The sequence below is a fragment of the Canis aureus genome, chromosome 26, assembly GCF_053574225.1.
Source record: "Canis aureus isolate CA01 chromosome 26, VMU_Caureus_v.1.0, whole genome shotgun sequence".
Lineage (NCBI taxonomy): Eukaryota > Metazoa > Chordata > Mammalia > Carnivora > Canidae > Canis > Canis aureus.
This window is the reverse complement of record NC_135636.1, coordinates 45,329,434-45,351,685: the sequence shown is the minus strand read 5'-3', so window position 1 is coordinate 45,351,685 and position 22,252 is coordinate 45,329,434. Positions and strand designations below refer to the sequence as shown.

Genomic DNA, 22,252 nt, shown 5'->3' with positions numbered 1-22,252 from the left:
AACCTAAAATGCAAACCTCTTTCCCCAAACTAAAGATGCGTGAGCCACAAATAGTTAAAGCTTACCTTGACATAGCAGCAAATTTTTAAAAATTGCACTCACAAATACTCTTTTTCCTTGGTCCAAATTACCCAACTGCTTGCTTATGATGAAGAAAAATAACCAAAATCACCAATACTATACTGTGACATGAAGAATACAGAGTATAGTGCATGAAAACATAATTAAAAGCATTAAGTCAACAAGAATTTAGGAAATATTCCAGTTCCAAAAACTGCCACAAAAACAAAAGGAGGTAAAATCTCTCTGAAGGACTTATTTTCATTATGTCCATTTTACAGATGAGGAAACCAAGGCACAGGAAGGAGTGACTTACCCAAAGATAAGTGACAGAGATGGGCTCAAACCCTGGCAGGCCATTAACACAATCCCTTGCCACACATATAATGACTACGCTATGATACCTTACTCCAGAAAAGGGGTAAATAAGAGATTTTATTGAGAACTTACTATGTGCCTGGCAATGGGTATAATATGGGAAGCAAAAATAGGCACAGTTCCTACTGCTAGGAAGCTCCCAGTCTGGTGGGAGAGAAGAAGGGCATTCCATTAGACATTGGGGGCGGCGGGGGGGGGGGTGCCCAGAGACGCAAGTGGCTTGAGTGGTATCATGGTTCCAATCACAGGTGAGGGTCTTTGGTCATTGAGAACTGCTCCTACAGAGACCCCCTGATACATTGCCTTCCCTTGAGGATGACATTTCTAAGAGCATTTGATTTGCTCAAATTCAAATTATTGAAAGCATACACTCCTCTCAGCTCAAAATGTCTCTTTCCAGTCCTCAGTGCACACAATGGACCTCCTTTCCACGGGTCAAAGACAGCGTGGTGTCCAGTCAGCCAGCCCCAGGGCACCACCGAGATTTATCAAGTCTATGAACTGAAGACCTTGGGCATTGTCCAACCTTAGAGGAAACTCCAGAGTGAGTTTCTGTATTGATGAGGCCATAAAACCTCTATTTCCCTAAAGGTCATTCATCTCAGCTACATTAGAACTCTTTGAATTAGGGTCAGGTTTCCACAGGATCTAGGTTGGGACTTAATATGAAGAAAAAAGGAATTGTGTGATAAAAGAAACATCAAAATCTCATGCAATCGATATTTAGCTAAATATGTACAAAACAATTCCCTTGTTCCTCAGACCCGTGCGTATATGGGGTGTACATATGTGAGGGTGTACGTATGTACAACACGAGGGTGTGTGTATATATAAACATGTGAGCTAGTGTGGGATGTGGTTGAGGTCGCATCTGTCGTAGCATGTGGTATAACAATCCAGATTTGTGGGAAAAAGGAATTTGTGAAAAATCGTGGGGTCGAAGATTTAACTTCATTTTGGATTAGGCTTCCGAAGAGTGACCCAAAACAATTTTTTTTTTCTGTTTGCTGCTGGTCTGATTTTTAAAATATTTCTTTTACTTAATTGTCTGAATCGAGTGGCCCATTTTTGGTGGCAGTGGTTCCCTTGAATTCATGCCCCAGGTGTTCATAGAGCGCCCACTGCCGCTGAATGACCGTCCCTTTCCTCCTCAACACTTAACCTAATCTGTGTCTTCAAAGCTCTCTTGGGTTGTGCTTTGGCACCCAGACACAGAGACAGAATCAACAGTGTCTTTTTGCCTGACTCTAGCAAGAGACAACATGACTCCCCTTCCCGGTGAGGGTGAGGAATGTTGCCCCATGAACCTGTTCACCTCGACTCTCTCCACCTGGCGAGTGATTCAGAGGGAGACCTGCCCTGCTATGTCTCCTCACTGGATTTGGCCAGCCCGATAAACAGGCAGCTTGCTTTTTGATGTGTCTAGACACAGAAATGATTCAGAAAGTCCCTCTCAGGAGCTCCTGCAAGAGGCCCTGAGAAACTCAGGCTGCCTTCATGCCCCCCTGCTGCACTGGGCAGCCCCCAGCAGGGCCAAATGCTCCTCAGTTACTCCTTCTGCCCTTGAAGGAACCAGAGGGTGAATCAGCGGCCTGAAAGGTCCTATTCTTTCCTCCCTAAAAAACAAAAATAAAACTTTCAAGTGGCCAGTAAAACGTTCCCTCTAACAGTCCCTGTTTTCCTATTTATGCCGCCACGGTGCAGGGAAGACTGTGCTATCCTGACTGAGACCAAAGTGGTTTGCGTATGTAAACCTGACTTTGAGGTGTTTTCTAGACAGATGTTCTGAATCTGGAGGCTAGGGGGTGGGTGTAGAGATCTGTGAACCCTTGAAAAACCATCAAAATTGGGGGGTGCATGAACACTTGGGGGGATGGGGTCCCTCGCTGGGGGCTCGGAGGTTCAGAACCTGTTAGCTCTCTGGAGAAACTAGTATTGCCCGTATTTCTTGAATTTGTACTCGAGGCCAGGCATTGTTCTGAGTATTCACTGAATCCTCCAACCAGCTTATGAGTTCTTTTCATTAAGCAAACCCCAAATCCACAAGCCAATAAAAGTGGCAGGACCAGAAATCAGATGCAGGCACCCTGGTTCTAGCATTCGTGCTCCTTGGTGCTGACCTGTTCCGTCTTGCAGAAGTGAAAGGAGGCAAAGTGACTAATTTATTCCCATTTTAGCTGTACCAGGTCTGAGTGGGAAACTATAGAGATAAAGTGGATCCGACAAAGAAATGCTGAATTATCTGGGTGATTTTTTTTTTTATTAAAATACCACACTATTGGACTGTCTGGGTGGCTCAGTCGGTTAAGCATCCTCCTTCGGCTCAGGTCGTGACCTCGGGGTCCTGGGATCGAGCCCTGCATTGGGCTCCGAGCTCAGCAGGGAGTCTGCTTCTTCCTCTCCCTTTGCCTCTCCCCCTGCCTGTGTTCTTTTTCTCTCGCTCACATACATAAATAAAATCTTTAGAAAAGAAAAGAAAACATCACACTATGTAGCAAACTGTCCTGTGCCTTAGATGCATGGCTTCTATAAGACCTCATGAGGAACAGCCACCTGCAAAACTCAGCTAATGCTTCCAGAACTATGTTTCTTCCCTTGGGACTTCAACGTCCCCATAGAGATACTACTGGCTCTTACAGAAAGCCACAGAGAATATATGCCTCATCGGGAGCCCTACAATGAGCCATATGGGCGTTTATAGGCACAAACACTGTCACAATTAGTGAGACAAACATTGCCCAATATTCTCTGCTTTCCTCTCCTGCTGTGATGTGGGAAGCTGGCTGGGGTGGTGATTTCTGTCCTAGGTAACCTGCTCATGGGCCTTGACAGGAGGTGTGCTCTGGATTTAGACAGCTGTGTCTGCATCACTTAATGGCTGGAGGCAAGGGGCCTGTAAGAACATCAGTGGTGGAAAGATTTAGTAGCACTCTGGCAGTTCTTACATTTATAATGTTTTGCCTAGGCGCCAGCTTTTGGGCGATGAGCACTACGTGTTTTATATCATTGTTATTTTCACAACTCTCTGATGGGAGGTACCAGTACTATGTATATCTTACAGACGGGGATCAGAGGCAAACTGAAGTTGACTAAGACTACAACCTCACAGGTAGTGAAGCTCAGAGCCATGAAATGAGCCCATGTGACTGACTGGTCACACTGAATATTTGCTCACAATCTTGTGTCTCGAAAGTGTGTGTGCAGGTGTGTGTGTGTGTGTGTGTGTGTGATTTGTAAGTCAAATTTTAATAGGTGAAAACTCAGATTTCTAACCCCAATTATTTTATTCTAGCGTATTTTTCTATTCTAAAGTGCTTGAAGCTGGTAAGTGTTCTAGAATTCCTTTGAAAGATGATGTCTGTGTAATGACTTGATTGATAAGTATTTTAAAGTGAATGCATTTGGAAATATGCCAATCGGAGAAAGAGAATTATGGTCATATGGTCTCCCTCATATGTGGAATATAAGAAATAGTGAAAGGGACTATAAGGGAAGGAGGAGAAACTGAGTGGGGAAAAATTAAAAAGGAAGACAAGCCATGAGAGACTCTTGACTCTGGGAAACAAACGGAGGGTCTCTGGAGGGGTAGGGGAGGGGAGGATGGGGTAATTGGGTGATGGGCATGAAGGAAGGCAGGTGATGCGATCAACACTGGGTGTTATACTGTATGTTGGCAAATTGAATTTAAATTTTTAAAAAAGGGTAAAAAGACAACTCAAAAAAAGAAAAAAAAACATAGGACCCATGAAAACATTTTACAGTAAAAGAAATGCAAATGGTCATTTCACATATAAAGAGGTACCTATCTTCGATGATGGTCAGAACAAGTAAATCTTACATGAAATTTAAATTTAAATTTAAACAAAATATCACATGTTTGTTGTGTGACCACAAGCTTGTTTTAAGAGTTTGCTGAGGTGCCTGGGAGGCTGTATTTGTTAAGTGTCTGACTCCTGATTTTGGCTCAGGTCTTGATCTCAGGGTCATGAGTTCTAGCCCCACATTGGGCTCCATGCTGGGTGTGGAGCCTACTTATAAATAAAATAAATAAATAAATAAATACATACATACATACATAAATGAGTTAATGAATTGAAGTAAATACATTTGTTCACTAAATAGGAAAAATTATAACCTGGGGAAATTGTTTTGTCTTAAATGAAGGGAATAACTGGAAACCGAAGTTCCGGAAACCAAAGCTCATGAGTTGATGACTCGCATCTGACTCACTTTCCAGGTTTGCATGGAAATCCAGGAGAAAGACTTATAATTAGCCAGGTGAGGTGTTAAGCTGCTGTTTTTCTTATTATTGTCTTGTACATGCTCAAGTGGCATCAAGAAATAGAATCAAGGGGCGCCTGGGTGGCTTGGTGGGTCAAGTGTCTGACTTTGCCTCAGGTCACGATCTCTGGGGTCCTGGGATCGAGTCCCACATAGGACCCCTCGCTCAGTTCACAGTCTGCTTGTCCTTCTCCCTCTGCCCATCCCCCCACTCGTGCTCTCGCTCTCCCTCTCTCTCTCAAATAAATAAATAAAATCTTTTTAAAAAAGAAAATCGAGAGTACGTGAAAAGTGGAATTAACCTCCTGGTCAGTGTCTCGCTTCAAGTACAGAGGTGGAAACCAACCGTTCCAGTGGCTGCTTTAATGCAGGGAAGGAGTAGTATTTGGGCATTAAAGATTTACCAAATTATATCTTTGCAGTTCTATTTTGGGGCTCTGCTGATCAAAAACCCTGCACCTTATGAACCTGGACTCTGAACATCCTCTCTCTAGTTTACTATAAAAAGAAGATTGTTTAATAAAAAATAGAGCTCAGATGGGAGTTTACAAGGTTCTTCAGTTCTTAGTTTCCTTTGCAGGTCCTGTATTTCCTGCTGAACAAGCAGAACCCGGTGGGTGGTGGGAAGGAAACAAAAGTGAAATACTGCCTTTATTTGAGGTCCTTACTCAGAATGAAGAGTGAAAGAAATGATCAAAACAGGGGTTCCCAACTTAAGGGGACAGTGCTTCCTCGGGAGAAAAAAAAAAAAGACTTGGCAGGAAGTGAGATGAGAAGTACGTTATCAGGAAACTAGTGGGGTGCTGGAAGATTCTCAAACACAGGTCACAAACTGGCAGATTTTGAGCCAGATGTGGACCTCAGGAATGCTTTGGCTTCCATGGGGTGTTTTAAACTACAAATTAGTTGACAACTTTTAAAAGTCAGATTTCCTTCTCAAAATTGGGATTTGCAAAATTGGGATTCTCTTCAAAAGTGAGAACCATCTGCAGTGGAGCTGCTCCTGGCTTGGCACAGCGGGTAGCACAAGCCCCTGTGGGCAGGGCAGGCCCTCTCTGGTTCACCCAGGCTCCTCCATTCCCTAATGCCTCCCCCTGGGTCTGTCTCACTCATTTGAATTTCTTGCCTTGCCCTCATGCATTTGGGTTTCGAGCATGTGCATGGGACAAGTCCTTTATCCATTCCAATCTCCATTTTATTTACATTCAGAATGAAAAAAAATAATAAAGTTGAAAAAGTAAAGTTTTTAAGGGACACCTGGGTGGCTCAGTCAGTTAAGTATTCGACTCTTGATGTTGGTTCAGGTCATGATCTCGGGGTCCTGAGATCGAACCCTGCTTCGTCCTATGTGCTCAGCAGGAAGTCTGCTAGAGATACTCTCTCTCTCTCTCCCTCCCTCCCTCCCTCTCTGTCCTCCTCACATTCTTGCTTTCTAAAAATAAATAAATAAATTTCAAAAAAAAAAAAGGTAACGCTTTTAGTTCTTTAGTTCTGTTCAGCTGTAAAATTCTGTAAGAGAAGTACTTCCCTATACTCATGAAAAATCTCACTGAGGATGATAGGAAGACAGACTCAACATTATTTTCCGGGTGATTCCTGGCTTTAGGAATTTCTCTAGAGAGCTCTGATTCACACGTCTGATTTTTCTTTCTTCTCCTATTTCATCCTCCTTTATTTTTTCACCTAAAAAACATCAGTCTGTTCTCCAGATCCTGCTTGATCCCTCACACAGCTTGGCCTTCTTTTCCTACTGACATCTTCAGGTTCCCAGCCCGGCAGTTTCAGCAATGATGTCAGACTAACTTACTGAAAACTCCTTTCTTGGCCTACATGAACTATGTCCCCAAAGGAATCTTTAACATCATCCCTAAAAGCACAGAGATTCTTGTACACACGCTACCAGGGCACCTACCAGCCAGGCAGATGCTGATTGGACATTAACTTTCCATTTAAAGCTGATTATAGGGGCCCCAGGGTGGCTCGGTCGGTTAAGCATCTGCCTTGGGCTCAGGTCATGATCCCGGGGTCTTGGGATCAAGTCCCACATCGGGCTCCCTGCATGGAGCCTGCTTCTCCCTCTCCCTGTGTCTCTGCCTCTCTCTGTGTGTCTCTCATGAATACATAAAATCTTTTTTAAAAATCATAAAATAAAATAAAGCTGATCATAAACTAGTCATACACACGCACACATGTGTACACATGCACGTGCGCACATAGGGCCATGCCCAGCTTTGTAGATGTGTTTCACTTATTCCATTTTGTGTTTTAAAACAATGTACTCTATTGCTAACAAAAGAGACGTTTCACATAAAATCCAGATATCTGGCCACTCTTTAAACAGAAGGTACATCGAATGTGTGGGCATATGCCCCCAAATGCCAAGAATGGGCCAGGCTGCCTAGCAGCTGCCCCCAAAAACAAGTCTGCACTCTCCAAGCTGCCAGAGGCCCATTCGAGCACTTTTGCCCACTTACCCACTTTTCCAGTTCCAGAAAGCAATGGAATCTGATCTACAAGCTCCTGTCTGGATCTCTATTGTACTCTAAGGATAAGATGCAAGCATCACTTTGGAGGCTCCCTGGCCTCTGCCTTTTAGATGCTCGAAGCCTCTCCTCACATCCCCAGCTGTGACAAACCAAAGTGTCTGCAGACATTGGCACCTGTCTCCTGGAGGGGATCCACTCGTCTAACACGTTTCATGTCCTTAAATAATTAGCCTCAGTCATCAACATTCCAGCATCTTCTTGTCCTTCCCTTACCAGGAGTGCAAAGAGAAAAACGACTCCCCTCATTAGATTGTGGTTCACTTTCCCACCTGTTAGCAGGCAGTGTTCTCACTGATGGAGGTTGTGATCGAGCTCCCCTCTCTTGTGTTATTTCCCATTATTAAAAAGCAGTTATTCATTAAGTTCTCACCTCATGAATACAAAAGGGTCAGGTTTTGTGTTTCCCCCCTGAGAAGCCCCCTGGCATCGCCACTGTCCGAGCACAGTGACAGAACTTGAGAGGGACTGAGAGGTCAGCCAACTGCCCCAACACAGAGAGACCTCCTTGTCTTTCATGCCTTTCAAATGTGTCCTATGAATAACACCTGAATCCACACCAGGCGGATACACAAACTGCTGGTTCATCATACCCTGGGGGAGGGAAACAATGGTCCCACGGGGCACGGGCTGCTGATTCACTTGCTCTTCCTGGTACTTTCTCTTTTTTAAAGATTTTTTATTTATTTATTCATAAGAGACACACACACACACACACACAGGCAGAGGGAGAAACAGGCTCCATGCAGGGAGCCCGACGTGGGACTCGATCCCGGGACTCCAGGATCAGGCCCTGGGCTGAAGGCGGCGCTAAACCGTTGAGCCACCCAGGGATCCCCTCCAGATACATTCTTAAAAAGATAACTAGCAGCGGTACAGTAGAGCCGTGAGGGGCTCAGCTCCCCAGTGGGAAAGATGAACAAACGAGCAGACAGCCTTGAACCCTGGTCTCAACCTCCTAATGGCTTCTCAAATGGGAACAGTCCTAAGAGCTAAAAACAACCAGGCACGCAATGCACTTATCTCAGACCTTTGAACATGGCTAATCACCATGATAAGGTAGCAATAATAACAACCAGTATTCACTGAGCGCCTACTATGTGCTAGGCTGCTGATTGCTTTTCATCCATGATGACATTCAGCCCGCACAAACAGTTCAATGCAGCGGGTACTGTTGTTCCCAGGCGTGGCCTAAGAGATCCAGAAACAGATCCAGAGACGCTAGGTGATTTTTCCCAAGGTCACACAGTAAGTAAGTGTTGGTTTCCACAAGCTGAATCTAATGTTTGCCATTCTAATCACGCCACTGTTTATTCATTTAATGTTCATGAAAACTTCACCAAGTGGATGCTATTAATAGTCCCATTTTACAGATGAGGAAGCTAAGGCACAGGAAAGTTCATTAACTTGGTCACCTAAGTCAGACATTCCCTTATTTGCTGCCCTGGGTGTCAGGCACCGCGGAGAGTCCTCGGTATATAGGCCCACTTGACCTTTGCAAACACTAGAAGAAAGGGATGATTGCCCCACCCTATAAAACAGCATACTGAGCCTGCAAGGCACACTGTAAATTCTGTAAATTGCTTTTGGCTACACAGCAATTATACAGGGTCATTGAGATCCAAATCTGGTTCCGGCTGACCACAGAGCTTGAGCCCTTGTCACAAAACCCAGTGGCCTCTCCTCCCTGTCCCAATGGCCTAGATCTCATAGGGACACTTCTTTTCCTCTCCTATGTCTCTTTCCCCATAAATCCCTCCCCCCCAAAATTAGGATCCTCTAGATGTGGCCTGAAACGGGAACTGAACTTTAATCTCAGGAACTCAACTTAAAAGTCACAGCTCCCAAACAGAGAAGCCAGGGGCCTGCCAATGATTGCCAGCTGAACTTGATCACCTCCACGACTCACCGCGGAGTCATTCCGTTCACGTATTGCAAAACTGATTCAGAGACACATTCTTCCGTTCCTCTCAGACAAACAACTAAAAACAACTCTGACCAAATATCTACACACCCCACGAAGAACCATGTTGATCCATTTGAAAGCTCTTTTTGTGTATTTGAATAAGCATTGTTAGTTGCAGAGGAAATGAGATTGATCAATTATATTCATAAACTTATCTTAAATAATTATAATAACTTATCTTAACTAATAGTTTTTCTCTAGAACTCATTAAAGGTCAAGAAACTTCAAGATTGGTAAATATTCAAAATCAGCCTGTATCCTTTAGGGGAGGTTTGTTCAGGGGAGCAGAGCCAAGACGGGGGGTACAGAAAAGGGATTTGTTATGGGATTAGGCCTCGTGCAATTGTGGGAGCTGAGAAATGAGTCTCAAATGCCCTGGTTCTGGTGCTAGACCTGAAGTCAGCAGGATTGGTGGCTGGGAAGATGGACAGGAAGTAGGGGAGCCCAAAGACCATCTGAGATCTCCAAGATACACCCGAACTTTGTCTTTTCCCCTTTGCCTCTGATCTCCATGATGTGGGTGGCTTGCAGGAGCAGTTGACCCTTCTCACGAGGGAGTTACACACCTGCCTGGGGGGCTGCTGGAGACACCACCCCACACGGACAGGTTGAGCCCATAGATCAGCAACAGCTTGACAGCGCTGCAGGAGTGTCTGCTATCCTAACCTTCAGAGCCCTTAAGGAAATGGCTGCTCCTTCATTTCCCCCTTCTGAACCAGGGGCAAATATTTCTTGCAGCCAACCCCCTTCTGGAAATCTACATGAAAGCCAATTTTAGGGGAATGTCGCTAAACCAACCTAGCGCAAATCTGCCATCCATCTGATGAGCTGCTAATGCTTGAAAATTAATAATCATAGAAACAAATGTATTGTTTCATTCACTCAGCCGGCCAGCCAGCAAGCATTGAGCATCCCTTGTTAGGCACGGGGACACTCAGGCGAACAAAAGGAGCTCACAGTCCTAGAGACTACTCCTTTCATCTGGATACTAGTGTCCCCGTGTCCTTGGGCACAGCCTCGCCCACAACCCCACACTGGGCTCTCTACAAAATCGCCCAAGTGACACTTTTATTTTTTTTAAGATTATATTTATTTATTCATGATAGACGTAGAGAGAGAGAGAGAGAGAGAGAGAGGCAGAGACACAGGCAGAGGGAGAAGCAGGCTCCATGCCAGGAGCCTGATGTGGGACTCGATCCCGGGACTCCAGAATCATGCCCTGGGCCAAAGACAGGTGCTAAACCTCTGAGCCACCCAGGGATCCCCCCAAGTCACACTTTTAAAACATGGATCACGTCGCTCCTTGCTCTTAGCCTACCAATGGCTTCTCATTGCAAGAAAGATAAAACTTGAATCCTCGCCATGGCCTAGTCTCCACCTAGCCACCCCTGGATTGCCGTGTCCCGGGCTGCTCTGCGCACCGCACCTGCACCCCACCTGTGAGGCCTCCTGCTCTCCCTACACCTCACCAAGCGGGGCCCCATATACGGGTCTGCGCACGCACCGTGCCCTCGGCCTGAACCCCACCCCCAGGGCCTCCTGGCACTGGCCTCATCTCCTTTCAGTATCCATCAGATGTCCGCTCTGCAGCAATGTCCACAATAGCCAAACTGTGGAAGGAGCCTCGGTGTCCATCGAAAGATGAGTGGATAAAGAAGATGTGGTTTATGTATCCAATGGAATATTCCTCAGCCATTAGAAACGACAAATACCCACCATTTGCTTCAACGTGGATGGAACTGGAGGGTATTATGCTGAGTGAAGTAAGTCAATCGGAGAAGGACAAACATTATATGGTCTCATTCATTTGGGGAATATAAATAATAGTGAAAGGGAATAGAAGGGAAGGGAGAAGAAATGGGTAGGAAATATCAGAAAGGGAGACAGAACATGAAGACTCCTAACTCTGGGAAACGAACTAGGGGTGATGGAAGGGGAGGTGGGCAGGGGGTGGGGGTGACTGGGTGACAGGTACTGCGGGGGGCACTTGACGGGATGAGCACTGGGTGTTATTCTATATGTTGGCAAATTGAACACCAATAAAAAATAAATTTATATATAAAAAAAAAAGATGCCCACTCTGCTCCCAGTATAGACCAGACCGCTCCCGGATGCCCTCCACTTACCCGCCTTGTATCTCCCCATGACTCACTATGAGCTGGTTCAGTTGCTTATCCCTGGGCTTCCCCACAGCCAGGGAAGGGAAGGCCCGGACTCTTATCTGGAGTGACTTTGTCCTTGCCTTCCTCTCTGTCCCATTGCCCGGTTTTATTTCCTCCACAACACTTATCACAACTTCAACTGACTCATTATTCACAGCACTTGCTTGCTGCCTGGCCCTCCCCCAGCAGAAGGTAGCTCTGGAGGCAGAGGCTGGCGGACACTCAGCTCTCTTCGGTAGGGCCCTCCTGAAAACAGACATCCTCTACGGCAACTTTGATGCTCAAGCAACCAATCATGGCAATAAACTTTCCAGTGAATTACATCTGAAAAAATGCTAAAGGCCCCACCTCACCAACACCATCAAAATTCACATCGCGGGCCAAGGGACAAACCGATGGCATGTGCTTTCTGGTCCAAGGCCCTGACACACCCACAACACTCCTCATGGAGGCTTCCGTTGAGTGCTTTAAATAGCACTCGGGGGTGGGGCACAATTGAGAGATTTGAATGTGGACCATACTGATACTAGCTTTGTATCAACATTCAGTTTTTGGAATTTGGTAATTGCATGGACCCATAGACAGAATGCCCTTGCTCTTATGTGAGACTCACCAAGGTTTTTAGGAACAAAAGGAGGTGATTGATGTCTGCAATTTGCTCTCAAATGACTTAGCAGAAAAAAAAATTCATACATATATTTTATTATATACTGTAGCTGTTACGTGATATATAGTGCATATACTAAAGAGAGGGAGAAAGCAAATATGGCAAAATGCTAATAATTTGAAGAATCCGGATGAAAGGTTTAAAAAAATGCATTTTATGGTGCTATTCTTCCAATGTTTCTGTTGCTTGAGATTTTCAAAGTAGAAAATTGAAACATTTTTGACAAAATGGACAAATGGATAAAGAACATGTGGTCTATACATAAGAGGGCACACAACATTGGGCCTATCGATAACAATCTTGCATAACACACTTAAAATATCTGCTAAGGGGGTAGATCTCATTTCTCAGTGTTCTTACCTCCATAAAAAAATTTTTTCCCCTTAGTCCAGCCTACCACAAGCCACCCCACAGAGAATTCTTTTGTGTTTCCACCTGGCTTCCTTGGAGTATAAGCTCTTGAAGGGATACAAAAGCCCTCCTGTCTCTGATGAGTCGTTACGGTGTTTGTCAGCTCATGGTTAGACATTTTACATATCACAGTGGGCTGAGTTGGGAATTTATAAGCTATTATATACCAAGTTATTTACATTAGATTTAATGCATTTATTTTAATGCACCGTTTCACTTATTCACACACACACACACACACACACACACACACACACAGAGTCACCCGGTTGGATCTGTCCTCATTGACACTGATCTCATCCATGAACTCAATGCCTCACTTGACCTGATTGTCCTCTTCACCTTCCATGGGCAAAGTCACACTTTGACCAGAAAGTCAGATCTCCTTGGCCTCTCTGAACCCTCCCTCAGTAGGTCAGTAACAACTCCACAAACACCTGACTCCCTCAGTAGGTCTCATCTGCGTTGTTGTCCGGTTGAGGCAAGCAGCAGAGACGCTGACAGGTGACCAGGAGGGATGCTATGAAGCCGGCCTTTTGTTCTCCCCTCTGCAACCACGGTGGGTGGAGGCGGCTGTCAGAACAGCTCCCCGAGCTCCCACACGCCAAGTGGGAACCGTGCTAAATAATTAACTCAACCCCGACCCCACTTGCACTTACCACTTCTCATCAGAACACAGCACAAAACAAGCCCTAACACTTGGCACTGAAATCTAGAAGCCCAGAGCCTTTTTACAAAAGGTTCGTAGCAAGAAGAAAACGCTGTTCCCAAAACATGCACGTTAAAGCATAAGGTTGCTAAAGCCACTGAAACCCTAAGACAGACAAAGAGGAAAAAAATCCAGCTGAATTGCTTGGATTTCTTTTCGGCAAATCTAGCCTTATCTCTTCTTTCCCAGAAATTATTGCTACCCCGAATTCCTGAATTTGGCGGTCACGGTGTCCGAGCATGTTTCACACGATTGCCATATAGGAACATACTCATGATACATAAAGGGCATTGTTTGCAAGTTCCATGAGGCACATATCTTTCTGCAAGTTGCTTTTTATCTTTGAGATCTTACCTTGCTGATACTCAGGGTTCCAATTCATTGGTTTTAACTGCAATATAATATTCCCCAGAAGGGCTTTATCCCAATTTATCTACCTGCCACCTTGTTGCTGGACCTTCTGGGTGTCTCCATGTTCTATTATTTCACACCTCCGCACGGTCACCATTCCCATCTGTCTCTTTGTGCACATTGAGGGGGGCTCCCCCGGGGTAGGGTGGGATCTCTGGGTCACAGGGGTGCACATCCTCATCTCTATTGGCCCTTGCCACAGTACTTTCTAAAGTGGTTGCTGCACATTGTGGCCCCCACCAGTAATCTCTGAGAGTTCCCACAGCTGTACATTTCAATATGATTTCTGTTCCAAGTGTTTAGCGCACATAAAACTGTTCGGGAACACTTTTAATACACTGGGGGGGAAAGTATATAAACTTATGACCTAAAGGAGCATAACTTTTATCCCTCATCCCATGTACACCGAATTATATTTGCATTTTATATGGAAAGCACTTACCTGAGATAGAATAACAGCCTTGTTAATATAGTAATAATAATGATGATTTAATAATACTGACATATATTGAGTACTGACCATGTGTCAGGGACTTTCTGCAATCACCCTGATATTTAGATACTATTATGATTCCAATGTTGCAAAGGAGCTAACAGAGCTTCAAGCAAATAGACAACGTCCCCAGGGCCACATGGCTAGGAAGTGGTGAGCTCAGGTTTTGGACCGTCCTCCTAATATTGGAAAATTGACTCAGTTACTCTGTCTCCATTTCCTCACCTGCAAAAGGGCGGAAAGTAATAGGACCTGTCTGGTAAGGACAGAACCGTGGCTGGGTTGCAAGTAGACAAAATAGTACCGAGCACACAGTAGGCACTTAGTAATTAGTAGCCATCGTGATTTTTCTGCTTAGCAGTTCAGTGATTTAAGAATATTATAAATAAGACAATATTAAAAGGAAAAGCTAAAGTGAGAGATGTTTGTTGTCACAGCTGTCCTGTTCTGACTCAAATAATTCTGACCACTCGACGTCTCAATATGTCTTAATCTGCGTGACAGGGCCCATGTTGGGGCTGGCTTGTCATCATCTTCACGGTTACTCAGAACACCAGGAGCCACTTTCCCCTGGACGCTAATGTAGAGTTCAATCCTTTATCATCTACAGGAGCACGTGATACAATTACAGCGTCTATCCAGGTTAATGGGGGGCGAGGGCGGATAACTAAATAATCGCATCTGCCTTCAGAGATAAAAGAGAAAGAGGTCTTGCCTTATCAACAACCTTGAGTCATAACCAGAAACATTTTGTCGCTGTCCTCTAAAAAGAACCAGCCATTCGGGGCACCTGGGTGGCTCAGTCGGTTGGGTATCTGACTCCTGATTTCAGCTCAGGTCATGGTCTCGGAGTTGTGAGATTGAGCCCTGCATCAGGCACTGCGCTGAGTGTGGAGCGCTTGAGATCCTCTCTCTCCCTCTCACTCTGCCCCTGCCCATTAACATGCTCTCTCTCTCAACACACAAAAACAAACAAACAAAATCCCAGCCATTCTACATGGCCCAAATATTAAAATCACAGAATTTCAGGTCCAGGAGGGCTTCACGGATGATACAATAAAATGATTCCAAAGTGTCTTTCAAACAAGTGTGGGAAATACTGTCCACCACATGCCGTCTTGGTGCCATATACATGGGTGCATTAAAGGCTCTGAGAAGTCCCATAATCATAATTTAAAAGTCTATTTAATCTGCTTAGCACATAATTTCCCTAAATAATTGGATCACAGCATGCTGTAATTATTAAGACCTCTGTGCCCATCCCTGGAAACCAATACCCCACAGACCTCATTCTCCTTGGAGGTCATCCATCTAAAGAAACCTACTTTATGCCATGAGGACAGCGTGGCCCAGAGGCAAGGGGGCAGATGGCAGACGGGATTCTAGACACGGAGTTTAGTGCCTTCTTCATCATCCCACACGTCCCGCTTTCCATAAATTAAGAATCACCTGCCTAACCCTCCCTCGTCCACTGCTCAGAGAAAACAAGTCCCCTTTTCTTACAGAATTCAGCATCCCTGGTTGGAGACAATTGCTTTCCGTCTCCTCTTCTGCACGAATGGTGGTCATAGAGTCACCATCTATTGAGTTTCTACTAAGGACTGAACTAAATGACTTAAATCATTTAATTCTCTCAACCTAGACATTATTGACACCATGTTCCAGATGGGCTAATCAAGGTTTCATGAGAACACTAGCAGAGCTGGCGTCTGCCTCTTTGAAAGCCCCGCTCCTTCTATGTCTGGTGGAAACCTGACTTGGCCTGTTCGTTAGTGATGGACGGGAAGGCTTACGATGTACTCTCGAAAAGACAGAGAACTTTACAATTGTTCGTTAGTTATGCTGCCAAGCAAAGAGTACATCACCACTTATACGTGAGCTAAGGGTTCAGAGAGATTAAGTCAGTTTCGTGGTTTCAGAAAAGGTAAAGGCATGGCCCACTTCTGGCTCAAAAGTTCTACTTTTCCAGTATGATGGGGACATCTAAGCTATATTATTGTCATCCTCTTGGCCAGGCCTTAACCTCACCCAATGGGAGCAACTGGAGTTTGGTGTTAGGTCGAGACCTGTATCCTGGTGCCACCGTGTCCTAGTGGTGTGCCCTTGAGTGAGTTCTGGCACTACTTTGAGACTACTTTTCACATTTCTAAGAGGAGCACCTAGCACAACACTTGGTACACAACTGGACTCCAATAAATGGTAGTTATGTCTTTTCTTACATACCTGGTGGTTTCTTGCCTCATTGTATCATCTGCACGTCATTGCTTGCTATGTCCCCATACGCGTCACTGTCACCCTTGCGTGTGAGCGCCGACAATGGGGATGTTTTCCCATCACTGTCACTAGGGACCTGCTCCAGGCCGGGGCATCCCACCACCTGTGCCTTCAGTGACCTGAAAGCAATTATTGCTCAGAAACTCCCAGTGACCCTGCCCGGAGATTTGCCTCGCTCCAGCTGGAGGACATCCATTCTCAGGAAGTCCTAGCTAGACTTGCAGCTCGGCACCCTGCAGAAGGAACACAACCTGTCAACTACCATCCAAAGGTCGAAGGAAAGCTCAGCGGTTGTCAAGTGCTGATCCTGTTGCTTTGCTAGTCGCCTGCCCAGAATTTCCAAAAAAAAAAAAAAAAAAAAAAAATCTGCTCACTCTCATCTTTTAAGTTTATCCAAGTGATTAATGCCACAATGTATGACTAGTCACATTTGCTCTCATTCACTCAGCTTGAAGCTTGGGACAAATCCAACTGCATGTGGCACTTCTGCATCCTTGGATGAGGCTTCCCTCAACAATGGGTCTTTTCATTTTGTTAGTTGTGCGATCCCCAACAAAGCCCCGGGGCTTTGTTGCATCTTTCATGAAAAGGGAAATGGCAGAGAGGAAAAGGAAATATTTATTGGGGGACATCCCTGGGTTTGGGGGCTAGGCTGTATTACAGTTCATTGGGGTGGGTATTAGTGTCCTCATTTTGCTCAGAAGAGTCAAGTAAGGTACCCAAGCACACAGCTAGTAAGCAAGGATTTGACCCAGGCCCATGTGACACAAAGCACAAGCTCTTTTCACCACGTGGCACAGTCAATATCAGAGAAAGTCAATTATGATGGAGTTCCTACAACCTATAATGATGGTGATGAGGAGGAGGAGGAGAGGGAAGGAGGGTTGAAAGAGTACAACCCCATTAAATCGTGACCCATGTGGCTCAGTCCCAGAAAGGAGTTCACCATAATAGAAACACAAACTGCCATCAAAAAATAATTCTATCTTAAGTCAAGGTTTTTAATGTAGATTTCTCCACAACAGTGAGGGAATTCACAAGCAAGAGAAGACAGGGCAGCCCGGGTGGCTCAGCAGTTTAGCACCCCCTTCAGCCCAGGGCGTGATCCTGGAGACCTGGGATTGAGTCCCACACTGGGCTCCCTGCATGGAGCCTGCTTCTCCCTCTGCCTGGGTCTCTGCCTCTGTGTGTGTGTGTATTCTCATGAATAAAGAAATAAAATCTTTTAAAAAGAGAGAGAGAGAAGAAGAAGACAGATGTGAATTGGACTCAGCATCATCAATGTTACAACGAGGGGCTGACAGGGACAGGCCAACAGAGAGTTTGGAGAGACTGGTCCCTTGTGGATGAAAGCAGAAGACCTGTAAGCAAGAGCCTGCCTCATCTATCCCATCTGCTCTCTACCTTCTGACCTCACCTACTGCAGTCTTTCTCTTGGCATCCCCTCAGAATCACAGGGTGGCTGCCGAAGTCCGAGAAATACAGCATCCCATAGCAGCCAGGGAAGACCTTTCCCAGAAGCAACTAGAAGATTTTCCCATGTATCCCTTGGCCAGACTGGGTTGTCTGGCCATGCCTAGACCAGTGAACCGGATGGCTTCCATTTGGCCCCCAGATCAACACTGTGCTCTTCAACATCCTATGTAGACCAACAAAGGACTACCTGTAAGGACCTCAAGGTCCCATCTTCCCGGACTGGTTTCAGCCAATGGGGGATCCCAGCAGAAGATTGGAGGGAGAGAGACAGTGGTGGGGAAAGGGGGCAATCCCCCCGACATCTTTGTCTGACTTCAGGCTGGCTGTGGACTTTGGTCCTCTCAAGAGGGTTCCTCCTACCTGACTCTCTCCTAGAATCTATAATGACTTTCCTGATCCCTTTGGCCGAGAGAAGGGAGCAGCTCTGTTGCTGCTAGTCTGTGGTTACATCACTATCCCTTGAAATTGCCATGCGTGCCATGAGCCACAGGCCCTGAGGATGGAAGGACCCTTTGGGCAGAAGCATCCAAGTCTGGAAGCTTCAGAGAGAGGGTGGCAGCTGAGCAGCAGCTAGAAACGCCTATGGAGGTCGTTCTTCACTCCTCTCCATCCTCTCCCTCTTTTTCTACTTCATCAGTTTTCACTTGTGGGCAGTTTATTCTCAGGACGCAGCATCACCAGGATGATTTAGAATCTGAAAGATGTACCAGTGGCTCTCAGAGTGTAGTCCCCGGATGAGTAGGCTCCAGCATCGGGAACTTGCTAGAAACATGAATGTCCAGGCCCCCTCTAGACCTACTGAAGCAAAAACTGTGTTTAACGAACTCCCTGGAAGATTCTGGTGTGCGTTATAGCTAGAGAATCACAGCTTTGAGTGGTGGCCGGTGCCGCTGGTCACCTGCTCATGCCACTGGCAGCACCCTGTTTGCTGGTGGCATCGGCTAGTGTTAACTTTCTGGTGAGGAACACCATTCTCAAGCAAGTTATTTCGGGGCAGGAGGTGGAGAGGTCTTTCTTCCCCTCCATCCTTTGGTCCTTTTCCTTCTTAGCACTCAGCATGACTGGGGTTCACAGAATTGCTGCTGAAGGGGCACCTGGGTGGGTCAGTGAATGAGTGTCTGCCTGTGGCTCAGGTGGGGATCCCAGGGTGCTGGGATCGAGTCCTCTGCCTGTGTCTCAGCCTCTGTGTGTCTCTCATGAATAAATAAATAAAATCTTAAAAAAAAAAAAAAGAAAGAATTGCTGCTGGAAAAGTCAGAATTGGGGATAGCAAAAGGAAGAGGAGGAGGGGGAGGAAAATGAGGAAAAAGAAAGATTGCACAGAATCTCTGGGATCTGGCTAGAAGGCACATTCTGGTCCAGCTCGTCGGGGTGGGCCCTGAGACTGCATTTCTAACCCCCCCACACAACGTGGCTGGCAAAATTGCTGGTCCCCAGACTCCCCAAACACCCCTTCTTTACCTACTTACATCTGGAGTCAAAACCGAGAGCTGGAGGCTCTCCCACCCGGTGCGTGAGTGTCCCACAGGGGCTCCTGAAAACCCCGATCCAGGCTCACCCTCATTCAGCCCCAAACAGGTGGGGAGCTGGAGAACCTGCCTTTCAAACAAGCCCCCCCCAGGTGATGCAGGCAATCCCCCCCCCCGCCTTTTGAGAACCAGCTCCCACAGAACTTAGTCTTTGATGCTTCACAGCCTTAAGTGCTAAAGACAGCCTTTATTTAGTCCAGCTGCTGCTGATTCCAGGTGTTGACAAGTTAAAAAGACCATGATTTCTTGCCTCCTGAAACCCTCGGCCAAGGGAGCGCCGGGCCCTGCCCGCCTAACATGTAATCCAACCTCACCACCTGCTGGCTTCCTTGGGAAGCGCACAAGGTGTCCGAGCGCATGAAAATGCATCTTGGCAAACACAATAGGACACGAGGCGCCAACCGCCACCTCTCTCTTTAGGAACAAGGGGTGGTGGAAAGGGAGGTGGGGGTGACTGGGTGACAGGCACTGAGGGGGGCACTTGATGGGATGAGCACTGGGTGTTATGTGTCTCTGCCTCTCTCTCCCTCTCTCTGTGTATCTCATGAATAAATACATAAAATCTTTTTTTAAAAAAGATCTCTCTCTATTTTGAGAGAGAGAGAGTGCATGTGAGCAACCGGGAGGGGCAGAAGGAGAGGGACAATCTCAAGCCGACTCCACATCGAGTGTGGATATATGTTGGCAAATTGAACCCCAATAAAAAAAATTCTTTAGGAAGTAAATAGGATTCACGTAATTTAAAAAACAGTTCCTCGATCCTCACCTAAATGGTGCCTGGCACATGGTAGTAAAAGTGCTGGCTAACACCTCCTGGCATTTGCCACGTGCCCAGCATCCGCACTTTGGCAACTGGGGTGTGCGAACTCTGCTGTCCTCACGATTCCTATGGGAACCAGAGGTGCAGGGCATCCAAGGAACTGGCTGAAAGTCACACAGCAAAAATTGATGGAGACAGAATTCAAACCCAGAGATCCCTGCTCAGGATCTCCATGCTACGCTGCCTACAGTTGGAAGAAGTGCCCAAGAAATACGTTTTGAATTAGTTAACCCACCTGTCCCAGAAATAAAGCACTAGAATGTGCTTTAGATGCAGACTTTCTCCATCCTTTGAGTTTTATAAAGAAAAAAAAATGGGGCACCAGGTGGAGAAGTGACTTGCCTCTGGTCACACAGCAACTTGGTGACAGATCAGCAAGGTCACCGGGCTCCTTCAGCTACACCGCACATTCAGCAGCATTTACTGATGGGAGATTGCCAGGTGGTCCAGCCCCGCCCCTGGACAATTAGGGGCTGATAATATTATACGATGATTTTAGGGACAATGACTTAACTTAATCAAGGGCCCACTCCATTCTCTATTCCACCATTAAACAAAAATTTTCTCTAGGGGCCCCTGGGTGCCTCGGTCCATGAAGCATCTGGCTCTTGATTTGGACTCAGGTGATGACCTCACGGTGTGAGATTGAGCCCGGTGTGGGGCTCCACACTCGATGTGGAGTCTGCTTGAGATTGTCCCTCTCCTTCTGCCCCTCCTGGTTGCTCACATACAGTCTCTCTCTCAAATACATAAAATCTTTTTTTTTAAGATTTTATTTATTTATTCATGGGATAGACAGAGAGAGGGAGAGAGAGGCAAAGACACAGGCAGAGGGAGAAGCAGGCTCCACGCAGGGAGCCCGACATGGGACTCGATCCTGGAACTCCAGGATCACGCCCTGGGCCGAAGGCAGACGTCAAACCACTGAGCCACCCGAGGATCCCCCATAAAATATTTTTAAAAAATTATTCTCTAGCCATTCCAATAAGCTATTAACATTTTTGACACATGATATCTATATTATTATTTACTCAATAATTTTCCTATAATCCATACATTTTGTTTTTATGCGTCCTTGTCCTAAGCAATAATATTTCTCAATCATGTGTGTAACATGTAAGTTTGTTGTTGCATTTATTCATTTAAAGCACCCAGAATTCCTTTGTGTAACGCCAAAAAGCATCGTGCTCTCCACCGCTGACAACCTACCATGTTTTGGGGAGAAGTGGCTGGGTCCTTGGTAGCCCTGGGACCTGTCTTGGCAATGACATCTGCAGGCTGTGTGATGGGGGGCATCACCCTCATTAAGACTTATCCCCCTCGGCGGGGCATTAACCTCAGTGATGCCCCTGGTTTTATCACCTGTAAGTGGGGTTATTATCATTTCCTCTCTGATATGGCTACCTTTGGGATCAGGTGAGATAATCCAAGCCAGAATTTCACAAGATGCCCCACACCTAGCAATGATCCAATCAATGTCAGCTATTATAATGAGCTATAGTAATTGCTCTTATGAAGTATTACATGGTATTTTTTTAAATGAAGATCCATGAATCTCCAGGCTACTTATACATCTGGCACTTCCTCATTTTCTTTGAGAATGTAGGTCTCTCTCTTTGTTTTATTTATTTATTTATTTATTTATTTATTTATTTATTTATTTATCTATTTATCTCTCTCTTTGGAAGAAGGAATTGTGTTACCCATGTAACAGCTGGACCCAGAGAGGTATGAAAAAGTCATTATGTGAATTCCCTAAAGTTTTTGTACAACGCAGTGGGAATGTGGGTATTTTCAAGTCCTGAAATTAGCAGGAGATTTTCATTCTTATTTATTTTTGAAATCGGTGGGTTGGGAGTTTTTGCTGTTAAGGAGGTGCCCACATTTTCCATATCAAGAAGCAAACCATGAATTCTTAATGCTTAAGGAGCTGGACTCTATTTATGTGAGGACCTTCTCCTCTCTGATTCATGAAGAAACCACTTAGAATTCAGAAAGTCTTCAATCTATTCGGGAGGAGAAAATTGAATTGGACTGTATTCTTTGGGGCTTTTGATGCCACAGTTATGAAA

General features: G+C 45.6%; 1 protein-coding gene across 8 annotated transcripts in view; it reads right to left on the bottom strand.

The window, feature by feature from the left end:
• Window positions 1-16,575, bottom strand: part of LOC144298550 (uncharacterized) — a 42,449-nt gene extending 25,874 nt beyond the window's left edge. For 6 of the 8 annotated variants that reach the window (XM_077873625.1, XM_077873622.1, XM_077873621.1 and 3 more), the window contains exon 1: window positions 11,355-11,684. In XM_077873625.1, the coding sequence (XP_077729751.1) occupies window positions 11,355-11,650 (296 nt within the window). In that variant the 5' untranslated portion in view covers window positions 11,651-11,684. Of the gene's footprint in view, window positions 1-11,354; window positions 11,685-16,304 lie in introns of those variants that run through there. The other 2 variants (XR_013365485.1, XR_013365484.1) reach the window with 2 other exon arrangements.
• Window positions 16,576-22,252: the final 5,677 nt, after the last annotated feature.